Raw genomic sequence first — 21,068 nt, forward strand, 5'->3', positions numbered from 1 at the left:
TGAGACCCTAAAAAGCATTGAGGGGATACTCATCTTAAACATTAGCACAAAAGACTCACGGGCCAGGCTCTGTGGACTGGGGTCTTGCATGTTACTATTTTACACGGCATTTCTGGGCACTAGAGGGGTAAATGCACAGGAATAAGATCATTCTTTGATTTGACTCTCCTCTTGCCTAGAATTGAAAAGGAGATTCTTCAGAATGATTGTTGAAACCTAAGTTTTACCCATGGAGGGAGAGGTTCAAAAGATAAATTCTTTGTGCGTTCATATTTCTGTTTTTCTTGTGTGACTGCTGTTGGGTTGTAGCTAATAGTATATTTGTTTTCCCATCAACAAAAGGGTAAATAACCTCATTATTAAACCACATTTAAGAAAATTGTTCTCCTCTGAGTTAAAATTCAGAAGTAATCATGTTTCTTTATAGATCAGGTGTATAGTTTCTCCTTTTCAGTGTCAGAAAAGCCGGGTTTTTTTAAGGTTTTGATTATATGCTACTGCTTCTGATTCAGCATTAAAAAAATATCACAGGGACTGGACATTGTCTGAATCAGTGATCCCAGAATTGCCTACACTGATATGATAGATGAGTTTTTTCTTATTTATACTGTACTTAAAGTAGGGAAAGCAAGGAAACAAGCAAATAGGTTAATAAAAAATAAGGCTTAAAATAGTAATCCTTCATTTGCTTAGTATTTGAAGTCTCTGTTCTGAAAGCCTAAGAGAAAGCTTACCTTGTCAAACTTATTTCAAGCAGGTGTTACCTCACTAAGTTCAGGTGCTGAATAGTATGCACAGGTGCCATTGGCATTAAGGAGAAAGGGATTCAGGCAGTTTTGGTGATTCTTCAAAACGGTGTCTCTGAGCTCATTTAATGATACGATACAGATAGGGATGACAACTTTGGCCCTTATTGAATACTGAGAAGGTCAGGACTACTCCATCACTAGGCTAGTGTTAGGCTAGTAAAAATTTTTTGTCAGGAGCATTAAATTGTGAGTTAGCATTGGAGGGCAACATCTTCATGAGCCTTAAGGCATTTTGCAGCTCAACTGTCTTGGGCTGGAGAGTGCCCTCTCCTGGACAAGACTGGTGTGTACACACCTCAAGTCTTTTCCTTTAGTACCAGAGCTTCACATTGTGTGAAGCCAGCAAGTTATCTAGAATTCATTATAAAAATTCACCTGAATTTTGGTCTTATTTTTAAATTTTTTTTTGGTAAAATGGATGAAAAAGAACTCAAATGCTCTATTTTTGTTAACTTGGTTTTTTCTACCATAGGTCTCAACAAATGGCAGCTATTACATCAGACAGTGACGAGTCCTGCTGCTCCCTTACAGTGTCTGACAGACCACTGTGGATTCAGACTGGGAGCATTGAAGTTAACAGTGAAACGGGCAGGTCTGTCTGTGTTAAGCCCTGCCACAAAGTGAAGAGGGCATCATGTCATCTCTTACCATTCCCAAAGTAGATTAGGCTAGATGTAAAAGAATGCACTAGTTCTTTTTCCTTTGTTTTCACTGACCTTGGTAGCTGGGTGTATCTCATGTTGGTGATAGTTTTCATGAGTGAAAATAGCTTTCAGTCAATATTACCTGCTGTATTTTAAAAAAAAAGTAGAGCCGGCCTCCTGAGAGCTTCCATAAATGCAGAGGAATTTCTCGTAGGGTGGTAGAAGTTGGGTGTCAGATTGCAGAATTATGTTAAGTAGCAACTGAGTCTCCATGGAAAGTCAGCTAGTGGATTTATCTTTTACTATCTCAGTCTTTCTTTGTCACTTTTATATTCATTACTTTAACTTCTCAGATAGTCATTACTTAATATATAAAAATATATATATATATATATATCCGTATATGAACGTATATATATTCTTAATTAAATCAACCTCAAAACCATTGTCATTTACATAAGGCAAGTCAAAACTTAGAGGGTGGCAAAAGATAATGCTGCGGTGTAGTTGTAATCTATTTCTTTAAGTATATTTATTAAAACCTCCTTAGATGATGCTCAAAATCCTTATTTGGGGCTCTTATATGGCAGGAAGGGTTTAGGGATTTTTGTTGTGCTGCTTTTGAACTTAGGATCTTTTTTTTGCTTTCTTGAATTAAGGCTATTTAACTCTGGTGTTTGAAGCTAGTGAAGAGCTGTAATTGGGCTGTATCATTGTCTATGAGCTATAATTTGCAAACTGGGTCAGAATGGCACATTTTGGATCAGAGATTAAGGCTGGGGTATTTTGGACTCTTAGCTGTATAGGAGTTGTAGCTACCTGGTGACCCCTTGAGGGAACAGCGTTTTCAATTTTCTGCACCTCCCATAGGAGTAGCAGTAAGATCTGCTTCAATCCTTGGCTTTCCTGCCAACTGGAATAGGCCTCACTAAGGTTGAAGCCAAATATTGAGAGTCATAAGCAGAAGGAAATGGAGTTGTACATGGAACTGGCTGTTTACCTTTTCTTCTCTTTCAGTTTATAAAATGGGGATATTTACTTGCAAATTTCCATGAGTCTAAATTTATTAGTATTATGATCATATTAAATATCTTATTTTTAGAAAATAAAAACTTTTCTTAGCTCAATGTCAAATTTTAAAACATGAATGTTAATGATTCTGTTGCTTTAGTAAGCAGGGACTGCTGTTGTTTTGATGTGTGCAGTATTTATGGCTAGAAGCAATTTTTCATCGCTTGAGAAGAAATGTGATAGAAAGAATGCCCTGTGAAATTTATTTTATAGGCCTTGATCCAATAAGTGAATGAAATATGGCAGCACTGGGAAGTTAACATAAGATCAAGAGTTCTATCAAAGAATGAGAAATACATCTACTTTGAAGTGTTTCATAGTCAAATATTGGGAAGGATGGGGGTGGTTTTTCTTTTTTCCTTTTTGCAATTTTGTTTTGTCTGTTATTATTCCACTGAAGATACCATATCTTTTTGGTTTAAAAATACATTTGACCAAAAGTAATCATTATTCTTTCCACGGATCACCTCTTTTGGAATTCAAACTCTTATTGGTACTTAGGCTCCCAGGTTTGAGAGGCATAACCAGGGATTGTAGAGCGTTTCAATGGGATTCTACTACTCCTTGATATTAAAGGGAGGTCGGTAATGTTGGGCATTCTGGTCATGCTACTTAGCAGTAATTTCTATAAGCCTTGCCCTTTATAAATGTTCTGCTCAGAGTCCGGCCTTTTGTTGGAGGTATGGTGCAGAGTGCCTCTGCTGATAACTTGGTTTGCTGTTGTAACAAGGAACACTGGTCAATGGAACCAGTGTACCTAAGTTCTCTTCTAGGAGCAAAATGGTGCTCTTGATGCCTTCTGACGTGCTGTATGTGTCTGCCTCTGGGGAGGCACCCTCCACCCCCCTCTGTTGTGCTCTTGCACATATGTAGACAGTGTCATCTGCAGCTGATTTTTCCATAGTCTGGTTTTGTATATACATTTGCTTCTTAAGCCTGTGCTAGAGGAAGGCTGCTGGTGTTTCATAGTCCACAGCAGTGAAGCTGACTTGCGAACTTTCATATTGTTACTTGTGAAATGGCAGCATAAAGAACAAAGCTAAAATTCCCTTTATTATGCAAATATTCATAAATAAGTATTTAAAAAAACACACTCAAGTGCAGATTGACTATGTGAAGGTGAAAACCATTTTATTTAGGTTGGAATTTGGCCAGATATACTTCAGAAAGAACATGAATGCTTCTGCTGGTTTACAGTGGCAGTAAGTTGTTTTCTCAAAAAATCTACACTGGTCAGGTTTAACTGATTTAAAGTAAAAAATCAGGTGTGATCCCACAGTCTATATAGGGCTTAATTTAAACAAGGACATCATTTTTCTCATATAATTACTTGTGCTTAACTACATTTTCTTCCTTTTCTTTACTATATTTCAGCACAAAGACATTAGCAGGCTGCTGGTTTCATGGACCTGTACCACAATGACAGAGAACACCAGAGTATCAGGACTGAATGAAATTGGAGACTCAGATTTTTAAAGCTGCACTAAGAAGTAAATATGCAGGCAGTGGTTAAAACCAACAGTCTATAAAGGGGCACTTGCAAAAATTGTGCTATATTAAACCGAAGAAAAGGTATTAGGGGAATATTTTATTAAAAAACTATTGCAATAAATTATGCATGAGATGAGAAAAGTGATGTGAAATACGCAAAGAACTCTCTTGAATTTTATGTGTGAAGAATCACTGACAGTACCTTCTTTTGAACATGAAGTTCTTCTCAGTACAGTTTGGACACGCCTGAAAGGCATGAGATGATGACAGAAATGCTGAATTATTTTTCATATTAAAACTTTGTGCTTTCTCCAAGGTTTATGTTAATCAGCTCAGATATGAACAAAGGTATTTCTAAAATGGCTCTTCTAATGAAACAGCAATAGTCACACATGCCGAGGCCGATGTTTCCTTCAGGATGCCAGTGGAAACAACAGAAAAGATTATCTCCTAAACACATCGTACTAAAAGGATGGCAAAGTGTCCCCAACCCACTAAGAAAATTTGGATCTTTAGTAAAGCAGGGCTATATTATCTTAAATATACATTTGCTTGTTAGAACATATTAAGATGTATTTATTTGCCACCAGTATTTAATATTTTGTGCACATTTTCATAACTACATTCTTATCTTTCAAATTATCTGACTCAAAGTGGATTAGGCTAGTGTTGATCTTGGAGTGAAAATGTACTACTCTAAGAGCCAGTTCTTAATTCTGCTGAGCTGGAAAGGCTTTTACTATTCTCCCTATCCTTACAGATTTCTGAACTAGTTCAGAAAAGGTGATAATACCTGAATTTTGATGTTGACCTCTCTCCACAGAGAGCCTCTCTTTCTAAGTGCAAGAGATCCTCACAGGTGTCAGATGGGACTTGACCCTGGGGAACAAGCAGCAGGAACAGACGCATAAAGATGGTGAACTTTTCATGCATAAAGTATGAATTCTTATTAATGGAGACTGTAATGTTTTCCTTGTCTATGAAAAATACATATTATGAAAAACCTTAATTTTTCTTTTTTAATGAATGGAGAAAACATTAATGAGAAAACCAGATGGACCCGTTTGTTAGTACTACATTTTTAAGGCATTTTATATTTGATGGTGCCGTACTTTTAATAATAAACCTGAAGTTTTTTAGTGGCAATACTGATTTATTTTTTAAGCCAGGAAGATAATCCATATTGATTACTTAATACAAAAAAAGGAAAAAAATAGAAAATTCATTTGAAGCAACATAACTTGAGCATTTGGCTCAAGTGTTCAAGCTTTGCATAATCTTACAGTATAGGTTTGGAATTACTTATTAACCCCACACTCAAGATTAACAAAAAGTTCTGGGTGAGTTTTAGAATATTTACTATACCTGACTAGGATTTGTTTTACAACTCAAGAAAAGGTAGGCAGTCTTGCTTCTAGCGAGTTAATGCAAATCCTAATTACACTCTAAGTAACTAAAAGTCTAGATTGCATTCTAAAATTGTCTTTATGGAAAATTACTGATCATGAAGTCATTATACATTTGATCAAGTCTGAAAAAGTCAGCTCAGGAACTGTAGCAGCAGGGAGTTCTAAAGATGATGCACACTTCAGTGGCGCCCTGCTCTCTGGCCCCAGAGCTTAGGCTCGGGTCCCTCTTGTTCTTTCAGATATGTAACCCAGCAGTACCTTTCAGGCTCACTTCAAGAACCAGGTAACTCCCAGGTCATAGCAGATTTTGTGTAATCAAAAATTCTAATTGCAGAGTGATGGAAATGACCAAGAAGTAATATAAAGGCAAAAGAACTGGGAGAGATCAGGTTTTAAGTAAGTATCTAAATATTTTTTAAGACAATTCTCAGTGGTGTTTGTTATAAACCAGATTTTCACTTTTTTAAAAATGAAACTTGGTGGTATTTAAAATCTAGACATACCATGTTGCTATTTCACTTTCACTGCTTTAGTTGCTTAATATTTAAGCTTTGCTTCATGCTTCCTTTGTCTGCATTTCAAATCTTCACAAGCCTATTTCATTTTGTGGACTTGAATGACAAAAATTGTTTCTCATCTAAACTATGCTGAGACCTAAATGTTAAAGAATGTTGTGTAACATTTATCCAATAAAGTCTTGATTTTTTAAAAAATTTAGTTACTTAAAAACTATTCATTTACTTTTTAGGAGTTAGGTTTTAAAGGTTATTCTTTAAACTGTTGAAATTCAGCCACTTGTCCTTTAGGGAGCTGTTTTAACTAGCACTGCTTCCTTAGGAGAACAACCTGTAGTTTTAATCACTGGGAGATTCAATGGGATGTCTTTATGACCAAGGATAGAGGAAAGGAGAATAGTTTAATTAGGAACCTGTGCACCAACATTACTGTTTTCTTTTCTGATGGAAACGAATAACCTATCATTCAGAGTTGGATGTAATTAAACAAACATCTACTGCTGGGCTTGTCCTAATTTTAATTAGTCTTGCCCTTATGGATAAATGGTTGCTTCTTTAAAAGCCCAGTACATCCAACGTTAGGTCAAGTGTTTGACCAGAAACACTCCGTTGTCAGGAAAAATTAGCCTCTTGATACCTACCAGACAGTTGAGATTTTTTAGGGCTAACCCAGAAACTTCAGTCAGCGTACGTTTTTGGTTTTTCTTTCCCCATTTGAGTAAAGCAATCCTTTAGAAGGCTGCCTGTTATTCCACAGTATCATAGAGTCTTTAATCACAAACACTCTCCCATTTCAGTTTATCTAAACGAGTGTAAGAAGGAGGCCACTGGAATCTGGCTCCGTTAATATCTTTTTTTTCCCTCAAGTTTCCCACAAATGAAAATGGAACGAGAGAACCAGGGAAGGTAAACAAGTCATGTGCGTATTATCTGGGAAGGCCTTAGAAGAGACCCCCTGCAATACCATTCCTAATCATCTTGTATACATGTCAGTATGTTTATAGATACAACTCCTACAAGATAGAGGGAATGAGTAACAAAAGCCACAGATGCAACTTTGGGTGCTGTCTTCAGATAACAGCATAATAATTTAGATCCATGCCCTCAAATCACATAAGGCTGTACCAGTGTCTCCCTGCACACACTGGGTGTGTCACTGCACGTAAAAGTTAGCCGTTTTCTTGCTTTCATACCTGATACTCTTTCAAGTAATGAGTCTTCCCTCAGAGCTCTGAATAGAGCATACCATGTGTTTTTTTAAGCATACTTTCCTCTAGTGATGAGCATCCTGCAGAATCTTTGCTTACTCACAAAGAAATTTCATGGCCTGACTCCTTTGCTTTGATATCAAGAAGGCGATGACCCTGGGATGAAAGAGAATACAACTAAGGCATCCTGTGCCCGAGGAAGAAAGAGCTGGCCAAACCGAATGCTAGGTCACTGACCTGGAGAGTTAATACTTCTAGGGTTAGCCCTTTCTTCATTCCCTCCTGAAGCCCATTTGTAGAAGCAACCTTCTAACATAAAGGAGGGAAAGAGAGTGGGTGATACTAACATGACACTTTTATTTGAATAACCTGCTTTATTTAGTCTAAGGTAGAGACATGGACTCTAATCTTAGTTCTATCAGTTACCTTCCCAACAGAAGAATCACTCAGTGGCCACACTGGCCAAAATGGGGTATGGAAAATAAGTGTCTCACTCAACTAGCTCTTCAGTTCCTACCCAGCCAAGGCCAAAAGCATGGGCAACATCAGGGAACCTTCTTCCCTGAGTGAAATATTCTGTAATCTTATGTTTCTGAACTCTGCGCTCAGTGCCTGACTCCTTTGGACACTGAGCAGACCGCTCAAACCTGTGATCTAAAGGAGGTGAATGAATTCCGAAATGGGAAGTGCCCTGAGGTGAGGGGGAGCCTGATGTGTCACTGCCCTAGGAAGGCACAGCCAGGGGCTTCAGTGAGACACACAGCAACTTTACAGAAGACGGTGATGGGGGTGATTCACATGTTTAAACGCACCTTGCTTTAACGCCTGTAGAAAGGGAGCGGCTGGAAAAGCACAAGCTGAAGCTGTAACTCCTGGTCTGATGCCAACCAGCCAGTGGCAGAATCCAGTCAGTGTCACATAGCTCTAGGAAATTATCAGACCTTTTCTCCCAGTTAACTTCCTGAGGCAAAGTTGCAGACAGCGTATTCTCTTTTGGGGCAGTCAAACCGTCCCTACAAAACAGTCCAGTGTACTTGAGAACAAGTACCATAGCGTCCACCAAAGCCTATATCCTTTGAAATTTATCAATAAACACTTCCCACCTCACTTCAATCCCTTGCTTCCCCATCCCTGGCCTCCTGTCTTCAGTTTGCTTGATGACTTACATGTTTGTGGATTTCCGACTTGCTGAGTTTGGGGAGTTGGAGGGCACCTGTGTGCTTGGCAGCACAAGGCAGCTGCCTGGTGTGAGTCGGGTGGGGTGTCTGATACAGACATCAGCCTGGCAAAGCACCACACCAAGAACAATGAGGTTCCACTATCTGCAGATCTAGCTCCTCACGTTTGGAACTAAGAGCTTCCTTCCTAAGGAGCCTCTGGGTTGACTCCCTTCACATCTGTCATGATGCCTGATGGCTGAGGAGTCCCAGTGCCTGATAGGAGTTGCCATCTGGGTAGGCTGTATTTTTCAGCAAGCCGGAACTAGGAGCTGGGACTGAATCATGGCCAGATTATTAGCTGTGGGCTTCCTTGGCAGCGGGGCAGCAGGCTCTGCCATGCTTTAGCTAAGGGGAAAATGTGAGCTTACAAAGTTTCCCCTTGAATGAAAGGAAACGGTGTAGGGAGTCATATTTCTAGTCCTGCTGAATTAACTTCTGTGTGATGGAGCTTATTCCTAGCTTGTAGCCCTCAGAGGGTTGAGAAATTAGAAGAAAATGGAATATTCTTATCATAGAATATTTCAAACATTTGTAAAGGTAGACTACAACAAACCCCATATACCCATCCCTCCCTTCAACAATTACCAACTCTTAGCCAGGAAGATTGAAATTTTTGATACTTTGAAACATGAGGACATCCTCACTAGTTTTCATAAACTAATTTTATCATTAGTTTCTTTGATTGCCCTTTGAAGGGTCTTAAGCAGTCACTCTGATGCTCTGTGGTTTATTTTAGCCCCACCTCTTGGACTGGCTGGTAGCAAGTAGTCCATTTCTCATTTTCAGTAGTATTAATGGACTTGGTCTAGTGTGGGCTCAAGACTGCTCTCCAGACAACAGAAAGTGACTGGAAACCTCCCTTCTCTGCGTAGCTGTGCACCTCCCTGACAGAACAGAATTTCCAGCCACTTCTGGAAGTATGTGGTGGAATGTCCACACACTTCCTTTTTTAGAGGTGATGGAAGGACTAAGCTTGTTACTACTGAAGTGCAGAGGGGGCAGGCTGAAAAGGGTCATAAAACATCTCACTGAAATTGCTTCCAGGAGATTTTACTAGGGTGTGGGGTGCGTATCGAGTACACAGTATACACCCACAAAAGTAGAAGAGGAAGAGTACAGCGTCTTAAGGAGTAGTGGAGGGACGAGGCAGGGAGGTGAAAGGCAGGGTCAAAAGCGGAAGTGATCAGAGAGCAACACCGACAGAACAGTGGGCTGGTGGCGACCGCTGGGCTGCAGGCTCAGTCGCACCAAGGAGACTGAGCTCGGGCAGCCGCAGGCTTTCCCTTCACACAGCGGGAACACACAGAGAGCCGAGAGGGAAAGGGCAGGCGCTTAATTAAGCTGCTCATTTCTCCTGTCCTGTCTCAGATGTGCACTCTGGTTTGGAGGGTTACTGGGCCCTTCCCTTTAAAGACCTTTCTCAAGAAGATCACGGCTGTTCCCATCCTCCTTGGTCTCCTATCACACACAGCCTTCCCTTTTGACATTCCACGTTTTGCTAAACCAGTTGTAGAAGACAATTTGGAGGTCTGCTTAGCTCTTGGGAACAGACAACCTTCCAAATACGCCTTCCAATCAGGTTCACATTTAACAGCCGCTGCCGGCTCCCCATTCCATGGCAGTCCAATCAGACCGGAACACACCTCCATAAAGTCCCTGTGCCTGGTTTTCCTAAAGCAGTCTGGATTCTAGCCTGAGAGCTGTGTGAGATGTAACTCAGCGATACGCTTGGAAACCACCACAGAGACCTGAGGAGCACCAGAAATAATCACCGGGCCCGGTAACATTTCCTAAAGCAGTTCCCTACCTTCAACTACACAAAGTGTTGTAGGACTCAACAAACATTCACGCCTTTGACTGTACCTGAGTAACTCTGGAGGTCCAGTGTGTGAAGTCTTGTCAGTTTACTGAAGCTCACACGAGGCCCCGGGCTGCAATGTTCAGGTCATTAGCTAGCAGGCTTGGCCACTCCCAGCCTCCACATCTCGGCATGGTGTTAACATTCTCTAGGCCTATAAGCACAACAACTCAATAAGAGAGGGCGTTTGGGTGGTGGTGGGGGGGGGGGCGGGGGCGGGGACAAGGAGCTAAAGGGCAGGGGAACGAGAAACCAGCTGCAGTGCTTGTGATGGGAGGAAGATGCATGTGGAAAGAGTTCTTAGAAAAAGAGGTGGGATTTTAAGACTGGGATTCAACCATACTTCCATGATGTGTGGAAAATGAACTAATCCACAGTACACCCTGCACAGAAAAACTAGCATTCAAGTGTGAATTTGTTGTAGTGACAGTGCCATTTCCTGGGCAAGCCTTCTGCAGAGGCTCCCATGAACGGAAAAGCTGCTCATGTGAGAACTGGGAGACAGTGTGGAAACATATACGGAGAACACAAGATGACCTGGGAGCAGGAAGGGAGCCTGAAACTAGAGGAAAAGTTGGGGATTTCTGAAAGTCTCAAGACAAATCCTTGTAAATATACAAGATGCAAAAATGAAAATTTAAAAACCAGGAGGCAGGGCTTCCCTGGTGGCGCAGTGGTTAAGAATCCGCCTGCCAATGCAGGGGACACGGGTTCAAGCCCTGGTCCGGGAAGATCCCACATGCCACGGAGCAACTAAGCCCGTGCGCCACAACTACTGAGCCTGCGCTCTAGAGCCCATGCTCCGCAACAAGCCACCACAGTGAAGAGTAGCACCCGCTCGTCGCAACTAGAGAAAGCCCGTGCAGCAACAAAGACCCAACGCAGCCAAAAATTAAAAAAAAACAAAAACAGACAAGAAAACTGGAGGCATATGTTTACAGGCCAGGTTGAATGATCACCATCTGAGGACATTCTACGTGGCTGCACAAGATGCGCTCGACCAGCTTAAAGGGACTCTTTACGAATGTCTTTTTAAGTGTCAAAAAAACAGGTACTAAATAAAGGCCACAGAATCTAGAGACGTTTGGATAGAATGGTTGTTCACTTTGAGACCACTTCTCATGGAACATCCTTTAATACCAATTTACTAAATTTCTAGTAAAGCAGTAGCTGCTGGTGCTATTAAGAATATAAATATGGCCCTTACCTTCCGGAAGCTCTTGGTCTATTCATGGAGGCAGATAGGGAATAGATCATAGTATTTTTAAACATGTGTTTGAGCCTTCAAGGAAATTCTAGAAGGAGATCCAAAATTATTTTGATCCATTGCAATGTCACTGGCCTAAGTATATATACGATGTCACAGTGTGATTACCTTAAAAGTAAATTCTGGTATACCTTTTTTTTGTGTGAGGGGAGGAAGGCATCACAGAATTTTAAATCATACATCTTAGCAACAGGCCACCTTCCTCCCTTGTACGTACACTCTTCCTACTTTTCAACCCTTTCAGGATTTTTCTGTAGGTTTGAACATTTTCAAAAGGTTTGAATCTATCTTTTCTTCTAGATTTTGGAAGCAGAAAAGTAACAGTGATAGATAAACTCCTTGGCTTAAGCAAACTCACACCTACTTAGGTTTCTTTCCATTCCTTTCCAGGTATATTACTTGGCCCAATCACTAGAAGCACTTAATATTGGCCTTGTTTGGCCTCCTTTAAGATTTCAGCGAGGAAGGGGGGAGGAGGAGGAAGGATGCCTAAGAAGCAAAACCTCTACCCCCTGCAGCAATGGTACTGTCTTAAGAAAGGCTGTTTCTAGGCAAACAGGTTTATTTCCTATTCCTTGGAGACTCAGATAGCCTTCAGGAATCTCAGCCCTGACCTTTGCTTAGTCTCAGCAACTGAGCTCAAAAGTCATAATCTGACAAAGTGGTTTTCAAGGTGGTCCAAGGCTCCCCAGGGGTTCCTGAGACCCTTTCATAAGAGGTTATTTGCATCATTCTGTCACAAGTACACAGGTATGCAGAATTTTCCAGGCTACATGACATGTGATATCGTGACAAAATGAGTACGTAAGCAGATGTGAGAATCCTTCTATATTCTATCAAGCCACACGTTAAAGAGATTTGCAAAAATGTAAAACGATGTCTCTCTTCTTACTAAAATGTGATTTTTAGATTTTTTTCTAAAATACTTGTATTAACATAAAATGTATTTTGTTATTTTTAAAGGAATTAATATTTAAGAAATTTGTTTTAATTTCGAATACGGTAAATACGAAGAGATGTAATCCACATAAACCAAAGCGCTCTTTAAATTGTTTTGAGTGTGGAGGGGTCCTGAGATCCAGAGGTCTGAGAAGGGCTGCTCCTGCTGGGGCAGCAGTGCACAGCACAGGATGCACTCATCACCGCCGGGTGGGCCCCACGGCTTTCAGCTAAGCTTTCTGTACAACTTGTACGATTTCTCACACACACCTTTCGGGAAACATCAGATGCCAGATTTATCATAAAGACAGCAAAGCAAAATTAAAAACCACATTCTCCTTCTCCCTTTCCCCTTATAAAGTGTATGAGGAATTCCATTTCAACCTGGGAGAAAGGCTTAGCAAATCACAAAGTGTGGATACAGCATATGATTCCACTGCCTACCAGCGCACGCTGAGGGGCTTTGAGGAACAGAGCAAAAGAACAGCACAATTCTTAACAATGGGAGCATGCCTGCTGCATGTCACTTACAGAATTATACGTGTACTTCATTTCTAAGATGAAACCTGCATGTCACTGCCCTTGACACTCAAACCATAACAATTAAAAGCTTTTCACCAGCACTGATGACTAGAAAAAAAAAAAAAAAATCTACCTTTGAAACTTCTGGGTTCATGGAGTCTAAAAGAATATGGTTTTGTTCTGGGATTCACATACCACCATTCCTGAATGAAGCTATTTTAAGTTGAAATTACTAAGATTGATACTTGGTCAAAAACACTGATTTCATAATTATCTGCACAAACCTGGAGAGGCCCGGGACAGCTTGTAAGGTGGAGTTTCTGAATCCTAATACATGGTAGGATGGTCAGCTCTTCAAGATCATCTTCAAGGTGGCAACTAAGACTCTGGGCAGATTTGTGGAATCCAGTAACACTGCTCAAAACCAACACCGCTTTAGCTGTTGTTATGGGGACAAAATTCACAACCCAGCTCAGACTGTCACACAAAGCGTTTATTACCACAGAGGAAATTAGGAGATGTTGGAGCCCACGCAGGGCAGCCTGGGCAGTGTGTATGATCGGGGCGAGGGGACAGCAGGTGGGAACCCCCTCGATCGTGGTTGGGCAGTCTCCGACCGGCAGGTTTGCTCGGCCCAGGAGACTCCAGCTGGGCTTGTTTTTGTGGAGCTCGGGGAGGTGAGCCTTGACAAGCAGGCTTTCTCCCGGACAAAACAAAGAACAGGCAGAACCAAGGCAACAGCTGCACAGACACCACCTTAAAATGGAAATCAAATTAGGCTCATTACATCAGGAACTGCGTTTCACCCTGATCATAAAACAAGGGGGAGAAGGGAGCACTGGCCTCTACTAGATAGCCTGTCTTTGAGATAAGATGCTGTTAAACGTTAAACATTGGCGGGGCCTTTCCCCTTGCTAACACAAGCAGCATACAATTTCCAAGCCAGCTTTAAAAGCCATTGTTATCTTTGTTATCTGTTATTATTTGGATTTTGAACAAAATTGATGGAGTAGGAGCCAGTAGAGGAATCCTGTTTGATCTGGAAATTCTCTGTGGAGAGTCCAAAAGGCCGAAGAACCAAGTTCCCAAGATCTTTTAGTTTACCTGCAATGTAAAAGCAAAAAGTCCAGTAAATACAGGGAGTCAGCAGAAACAGGAAAACCCCAACTGCCTCACTATCTGATTACAAAATAAAAAGAGAATCTGCAGTTAAAAAGAAACTCCTGCTTTTAAAATTATGAAACCCTCAGCCCCCAATGTACAGCAGAGCAATCACCTCACCGCCGTCCACCCTGAGCCGTGGCTTGCGTAGAGGAGCACGAGGGAGCCCGGCTGAGACAGCAAAGCCTCCTGTCCAGACTGGCCAGAGCCCCCAGGGGACAGGCTCTGGGATGAGCAGTGGGCTGCTCTTCCTGGGGCCTGAAGGCCAAGCCTGGCAGGGAGGGCCAAGGCCCCCCAAGTCTGTTCTCCATGAAACAGCAGAGCGACTTGCTGAATCTAATTCCACTCTGTGGGTTTCTACTGAACCTGGGTTCAAACTCAAGAGCCTCCTGCTTTTCCAAGTCTTAGCTTCCATACCGAACTCATCATTTCTCGGGAAACGGGAGATCTTGTTCTCTTGCACAGCACCATCACCTCGATAGCCCAGTCTCCCTCCCCAAGTTTCAGGCTTTCCTTGTTAATCACCAGGTGAGTTCATGTCATAAAGATGAAATGAAGACACACAGTATAACCATGGATTTTTATGCTGATTCTCCATACAAGACGGCCATGGAGTTTATACAGAAGTTGGAGTTTCCAGGACATCTGAGAGATTTACAGGGATATGTGGGCAACAGGATGGAATATCTGAAGCTAGGAGTGTTTTGGAAAATCTTGGCGAGGATGGGTGAATACGTATTTCAACCATTTCTAAACTGTTCTAATTTTTCTTGCAGGTCTGCTTCCAATGGAGATGAGGATGAGGGTAAAAGGGAAAGAAACCCCATATCATCAGAGGTACAGGTTCCTTCCCACCTTGCCCTTGTTAGCAGCTTTGTCCCTCTGAGGGCTCCCACCTTGAAATAAACCCCAGGTAAAGAACTTAAAGATGGGGCTTCCTTGGTGGCGCAGTGGTTAAGAATCCGCCTGCCAATGCAGGGGACACGGGTTCGAGCCCTGGTCTGGGAAGATCCCACATGCCGCGGAGCAACTAAGCCCGTGCGCCACAACTACTGAGCCTGCGCTCTAGAGTCCGCGAGCCACAACTACTGAGCCCACGTGCCACAACTACTGAAGCCCGCGTGCCTACAGCCCGTGCTCCGCAACAAGAGAAGCCACCGCAATGAGAAGCCCGCGCACTGCAACAAAGAGTAGCCCTCGCTCGCCACAACTAGAGAAAGCCCGCGGCACAGCAATGAAGACCCAATGCAGCCAAAAATAAATAAATAAAAAAAAAAAAAAAAAAAAAAAAAAAAGAACTTAAAGATGCATGGCCTTTAAATGTCAAGGCCTTTTCTAGCAACTCTTGGAAACTTTGGACTCAGTCTAAGATTTAGCCCCCCGGGAGCTCACCATATTCACGGTAAGTTCCCAAAACCCAGACTGACCACTCTCCAGGCAGGCTTCCCAAACTTCAACCTGGAACACATATGCTCAGTGCTGCTGATTAAGGAGAATCACCGGCACAGGCCTTGCCCCTGCGCACAGGTGGCAGCACAGAGAGGCCCAGAGCACTGCTGCAGGTAGATGGAAGCGTGAATAGGGGATCGCAACAAGCCAAGAAAACAGAGGGCCCCCCACCCCCACCCCAGAGAGCGTAAGTTAGCCAGAACTTGGGCAGTCTGTCTGTCTTGGGGCTGAACAGAGAGGAGAGAGGACAGGGAGGAAGCAAACATTTAAAGAAGCCCAATAAAATGTCACTGCTGGCACGATTCTTGGCTCTTCTGACACGGAGTGAGTAAAGTAAGAAGGAGCCTCAAGGGCCACTCACGTCACAGTCCCCAGGAAGAGCCTGTCCCAGGGCCACTGTGGACTGTCGACCAAGCCAGGGGCCACCACCTGGGTTGGAGGGATCACTGCGAGTCCACCTCGACTGCCAGAACAACAATTTGAAGCGCAAATGTACATATTACTTGGTATCTACTATAGGAGGCGCTGGGATCTAAAGAATACAAGTTATTCTTGGCTTCTGAGATGCTCACAGCCTAGTGGGCAGCCAGACACAAGACTGAGGTGAGCCCAGAGGAGCTCTCAGGCCCGTTCAGGGGTGTGAGGAAGGCGTTTCAGGAGAGACGAGGCTCTGAAGGACGGGGAGCAGTTACTGAAGGTGGTGAGGAGGCCACTGCGCCCTGGAGATGGCGGCAAAGCAAGGGCACAAGCATTCAAACTGCAGATGGAGAGGGGGCAGGGGGCCTTGTGTAGGCCTGGACTTTGCCTAACTGGCTGGAGGACCTGCCGCCACAAGGAGCCATGGAGTGGCACCCATGAACACGTGCTTCTCCAGATGCAGGGAGCACAGTCCCCTCCATGCAGAGGTCGAGGGTCCCACGGCTGTTCACAGTCAGTGACCGAGTGGGACAGGGACAGAGCCGGGACCCCTGTGACAGGTAACTCTGGCTCCCCAATGGCTTTGCTGAAACGTCCCCGGCACCACCCTGCAGTGCAGGACTTCTCCGACCCAACTCCTCCCTCCTCTCGGGGATCTGACGGGGCTCCCACTCACATCCAGCTCCTGCCCCTCTGCCTCACTTTCCCTTGCAGGTGTTTCCTCCAATAAATCTCTTGTCTTTCTTTTTTTAAAATTTATTTTATTTATTTTTGGCTGCGCTTGGTCTTCGTTGCTGTGCGTGGGCTTCCTTTAGTTGAGGCGAGCGGGGGCTACTCTTTGTTGCAGTGCACGGGCTTCTCATTGCAGTGGCTTGTCTGTTACAGAGCACGGGCTCTAGGAGCGCAAGCGCAGTAGTTGTGGCACACGGACTTTGTTGCTCCGCGGCATGTGGGATCTTCCCGGACCAGGGCTCGAACCTGTGTCCCCTGCACTGGCAGGAGGATTCTTAACCACTGCACCACAAGGGAAGCCCTCTCTTGTGTTTCTAATCAAATCTTGCCTTCTGTTTCTCCAAGGACCCAACCTAACACATATGGCATCATTCTTTTTTCCTTTTATTCTCGTATCTCTGCCTTTGTAACATTCCACAACAGCTTGACTATTATCGCCAGAACAGTAGAACAGGAGATGGGAAGTCTGCTTGCTAAACAGACAACGTACATGAAGTCCCTGGAAGGTAGCAGACATGTAAAAAAGACACATGATTAAATAGTCTCCACATTAGAGAAGACCTGAGGTTAACCTGCCTTGAATTAATTCAACCAACATGTACTAAGTACATATGTGTGGCGGGGATGCAAAGATACAGGACACTGTCTTTACACCAAAATAAGCTGGAAGATACGACACACACAGAAGCCAGTTCACATGTAGCTGAGATATAAAATGCTATGAGAGTCAATAAGAAGAAGATGCCCTCCAGCTTGGGCAGGGAGGAGGGAGATCTGGCAGAACTTTGTGTGTGCGAGCCTGCGTTTCAATCACCATCAAAGGACAGGCAGGACTGCAACCACTTGAGACGGAGGGAGTGGGCAGTGCAGGCAAAAATGGTAGGACCAGACGTATGGAGACAGGCAGGCAGGGGGGGCAGTGCGTCCAAAGGGCTGAAAGGGAGGTGGGAGGGCGCGGCGAAGGCCACTGATGGTTTGAGAACAGCTTTCAGGGTTAATAATGCTATGGGGCAAAGTGAAGAATAAGCCACAAGAGGAGAGCCTGGAGGTGGTTCTGACAGAAAGTTGGTGAGACATAACGGGAAAGAGGCCGTTTAATTCACTGAACAAACATCTGATGTCTACACTGTCGGGTGAAGAAGCTCTGAAATTAGGGGTATGGAAATAACAGACACAAACTACATATATAAAATAGATAAGCAACAAGGATATACCGGGAATTATACCCATTATCTTGTAATAGCCTCAAATGGTGTATAATCTGCAAAAGTACTGAATCGCTATGCTGTGCACCTGAAACTAACACAATATTGTAAATCAACTACACTTCAATTAAAAAAAGCTCTGAAATTAGCGTAGGGCCAATGGGAACATAAGGAAATAGAGCACAACATTAAGGTACAACCAACAAGTTTTCGTGTCTACAAGATTCACCTTTTACTGTTTATGATGGTGGTAGAGACACACCTTCAGCAGAGATCATGCTCCTTCCTGGCTCTGCACACAATCACACACGCACGTATCTTCCTGCTGCTGTTCACAGTCAGGTTGGGCGCTCAGAGACAAGGGCAGCTTCGCTGAACCCAAGACAGGATCATCTGCCAAACTAGCCTATCTGCCACACTTTCCACTGGCTGCCAAATCCCACCCCTCCCCTTATCTGAGCAGTATTAGGTTCCTTTATTTCCACTTGTAGCAAATCTGACACCATGACTCAGCCTGAATGTGTCCACATGTCCCTAACTGTTAGGATCTCATCTGTAAGAGATCCCATGGCAAAGAGAAGAGTCCAACACTGCCTGTGCTCAGACAAGAACATTTATGACTAGAGATCAAGGCTTGGCACTGGATCCAGTTCTGATAAGTATTAATTTCTGTGTCTCCAAGCAACACTGTATTATAAAAACCCAACTGACTCATTACACATAATTCTTCTTTGGAGATACCGACTGTGCAGTAGTCAGTTTACCATCAGGAGAGCCTGGAAGGCCATTTGTTTTCACCTCCTTAAGATCACTGAGGTTGGGCCCAGTGGAGTAGATCCTTCAGGACTTTCTATTAGGAGAACCAAACTGCATCCAAGTGAATCCTGACACTGCATTTCCTCTTATGAGGCAGAAAACTAAGCCATGAAGCTGTGACTCTTGCTTTCCTCTGAGCAAAAGGCAAATTAAGGGAGCACAAAATAGAGAAAATAAAATTCACACTCAATTCAAATGCTTATATATTAGTTAGCTCTTGGGTGAAAGTGGAAGTGGAAAGAAGCCTTACCAAGAACTACCAAAGCGGAGGAGCTACAGGAGCAGCAACTAGGTAATGAAGCAAAAAGCAGGGCATCGAAACCCCAAAAGTGACATTCCCTACTGAGGGGGTGACAGCAACATGAACTGGCTGAGAGATGCTCCAGTGGCCAGAGCACATGGCATGGCAAGTGTACAGTCTGTAATGAGTACTGGGCAGGGCAGCAGGAAGAGAAATGTGAAAAAAAGAGCCTGGATTTCCAAACCCACATGTATGGCTTCAGCAGTTTTAAGGGACAGTAACAATTTTGAGGCTCTCTTGTGATATTTGTCAAGGGAGCTGATTCTAGGACCCTCTATCATTTGCAGAGAAGCACACAATGCGCAGGAGTAGCCAAAAAAGATCTGTTGCATCCTCACAATGACAATGAACAAGTTACTTCTGGCTCCAAATCTAGCTTTTGAACATGGAACATACAAGGTGGTATTCTTAATTCAGTTCACAACTACACACTCATTAGGATGCTAATGGCCAGGAGTGAACACCTGAGTAACTTCAGGAATCAGGAGACCAGCAACATGTTCCAAGAAGGTGGAAGGAGGGCATGGTACAAGTGGAAAACCTGGGCTGGATGGGGAACAAGGCCCATGTGTGCCGAGCAGCTGGGTGCCAGTGAAAGGAAGGTAGGGTTTCTGGGGCAGTGCCTCACCCACGTCTCTTGATCCTTCGGGGGAATCAAAGAGTTTTATGTCACAGTTCTAGGTTTTCCAGGTCAGGACAGCCTCTCGACTGAGGCAGGAAGAGCAGATCTCCCGGAATGGTTGGAACAGAAGCTAAATGCTCTGAGCCTCCTGGGGTGCTCTGTCCAGGACACCTTTCCCGCCTCACCACACCACTGACTAAACCCTTAAGTCATTTCCCGGCTGTAACAGCCGCCAGGCTATCTTCCCAGAAGAAGGACAAAAGGAAGCACTCCAGTTACTGACCCCTTTCCTCAAATCCAAAGTCAGCATGACTGTCCCCTCTGGCACGGGCTGTGGCACTATGAGTGACTGCCACCCTGGGTCTCCACTCCTGCTCTAAGGATGACATTTATAAATGACAGACTAAGAAGAGAGGAGCAAGTATCTTCTACCCATTCATAATTCCAATTAGAATTTTTTTTCCCAAGAAGGGGGGTACGTAGCTCTTCTTTCTAACAAAAAGGAAGTCAAGTTACAGAGAGAAAAGGAAAAGCAAGTCAACATTATCAAACAAACTTGAAGACAATCTCATTTTGTTAAATAATCACATAACTTAGTAAATGCCAGTGACAAATGGTGTTAGTTTTAAAAATCTTTAACTGCCAGTCTTCCAGCAGAAACCATCATTCCCAGAGAAACTAGCACTAAAAATCATGCAGTCCACTGCAAAAAGCTTGCTCAGAACTTCTAAGCAAGTGACGTTACTCTGCGCTTCTAGAGGGACCAGCCTCCAAAAATCTCAAAGCACATGAATCAAAGCTGGTTCATCTGTAACAAGGAAGGAAGAACACCAGAAAGCTCTTGTGGGGCTGAGAGTGATTTCTCCCTTTAAGGCTCTCCTACGGCAGGTGACACCCAGCACCAGTATTTTATTCATGATCCTTATATTCATTAAGAATATAAAGGAAGGGGCTTCCCTGGTGGCGCAGTGGTTCAGAATCTGCCTGCCAGTGCAGGGGACATGGGTTCAAGCCCTGGTCCGGGAAGATCCCACATGCCGTGGAGCAACTAAGCCCGTGCATCAGAACTACTGAGCCTGCGCTCCAGAGCCCGTGAGCCACAACTACTGAGCCCATGCGCCACAACTACTGGAGCCCGTGCGCCTAGAGCCCATGTTCCACAAGAGAAGCCACCACAATGAGAAGCCCACGCACTGCAATGAAGAGCAGCCCCTGCTCACTGCAACTAGAGAAAACCTGCGTGCAGCAAGGAAGACCCAACACAGACAAAAGTAATAATAAAAAAAAAAAAAAAGAAAAAAAAGAATATAAAAGAGTCCAGCCATTCAGACTACTGATGTGTAAGAACAAACTGACATATTATTTACCAAGCAACTTAAGTTGTTTACGAAGGGAACAACATAAGTAAAAGC

At 43.5% G+C, this 21,068-nt stretch overlaps 2 protein-coding genes across 6 annotated transcripts in view; one reads left to right on the forward strand and one right to left on the reverse strand.

The window, feature by feature from the left end:
* Positions 1 to 6,141, forward strand: part of PWWP2A (PWWP domain containing 2A) — a 33,217-nt gene extending 27,076 nt beyond the window's left edge. Inside the window, exons 3-5 of one of the 4 annotated variants that reach the window (XR_014262050.1) lie at positions 1,282 to 1,401; positions 3,899 to 4,014; positions 4,839 to 6,141. Coding sequence is in view for 2 of the 4 variants with exons in the window: in XM_082456417.1 (XP_082312543.1) it covers positions 1,282 to 1,401; positions 3,899 to 3,912 (134 nt within the window). In the remaining 2 variants the exon portion in view is untranslated. Of the gene's footprint in view, positions 1 to 1,281; positions 1,402 to 3,898 lie in introns of those variants that run through there. The other 3 variants (XM_082456417.1, XM_082456415.1, XM_082456420.1) reach the window with 3 other exon arrangements.
* Positions 6,142 to 13,428: 7,287 nt separating this feature from the next.
* Positions 13,429 to 21,068, reverse strand: part of TTC1 (tetratricopeptide repeat domain 1) — a 56,120-nt gene continuing 48,480 nt past the window's right edge. For both annotated transcript variants that reach the window (XM_082456565.1, XM_082456564.1), the window contains exon 8: positions 13,429 to 14,057. In XM_082456565.1, the coding sequence (XP_082312691.1) occupies positions 13,924 to 14,057 (134 nt within the window). In that variant the 3' untranslated portion in view covers positions 13,429 to 13,923. The remainder of the gene's footprint in view (positions 14,058 to 21,068) is intronic.

The sequence above is a fragment of the Balaenoptera physalus genome (genome assembly GCF_965194825.1).
Source record: "Balaenoptera physalus genome assembly, chromosome: 3".
Lineage (NCBI taxonomy): Eukaryota > Metazoa > Chordata > Mammalia > Artiodactyla > Balaenopteridae > Balaenoptera > Balaenoptera physalus.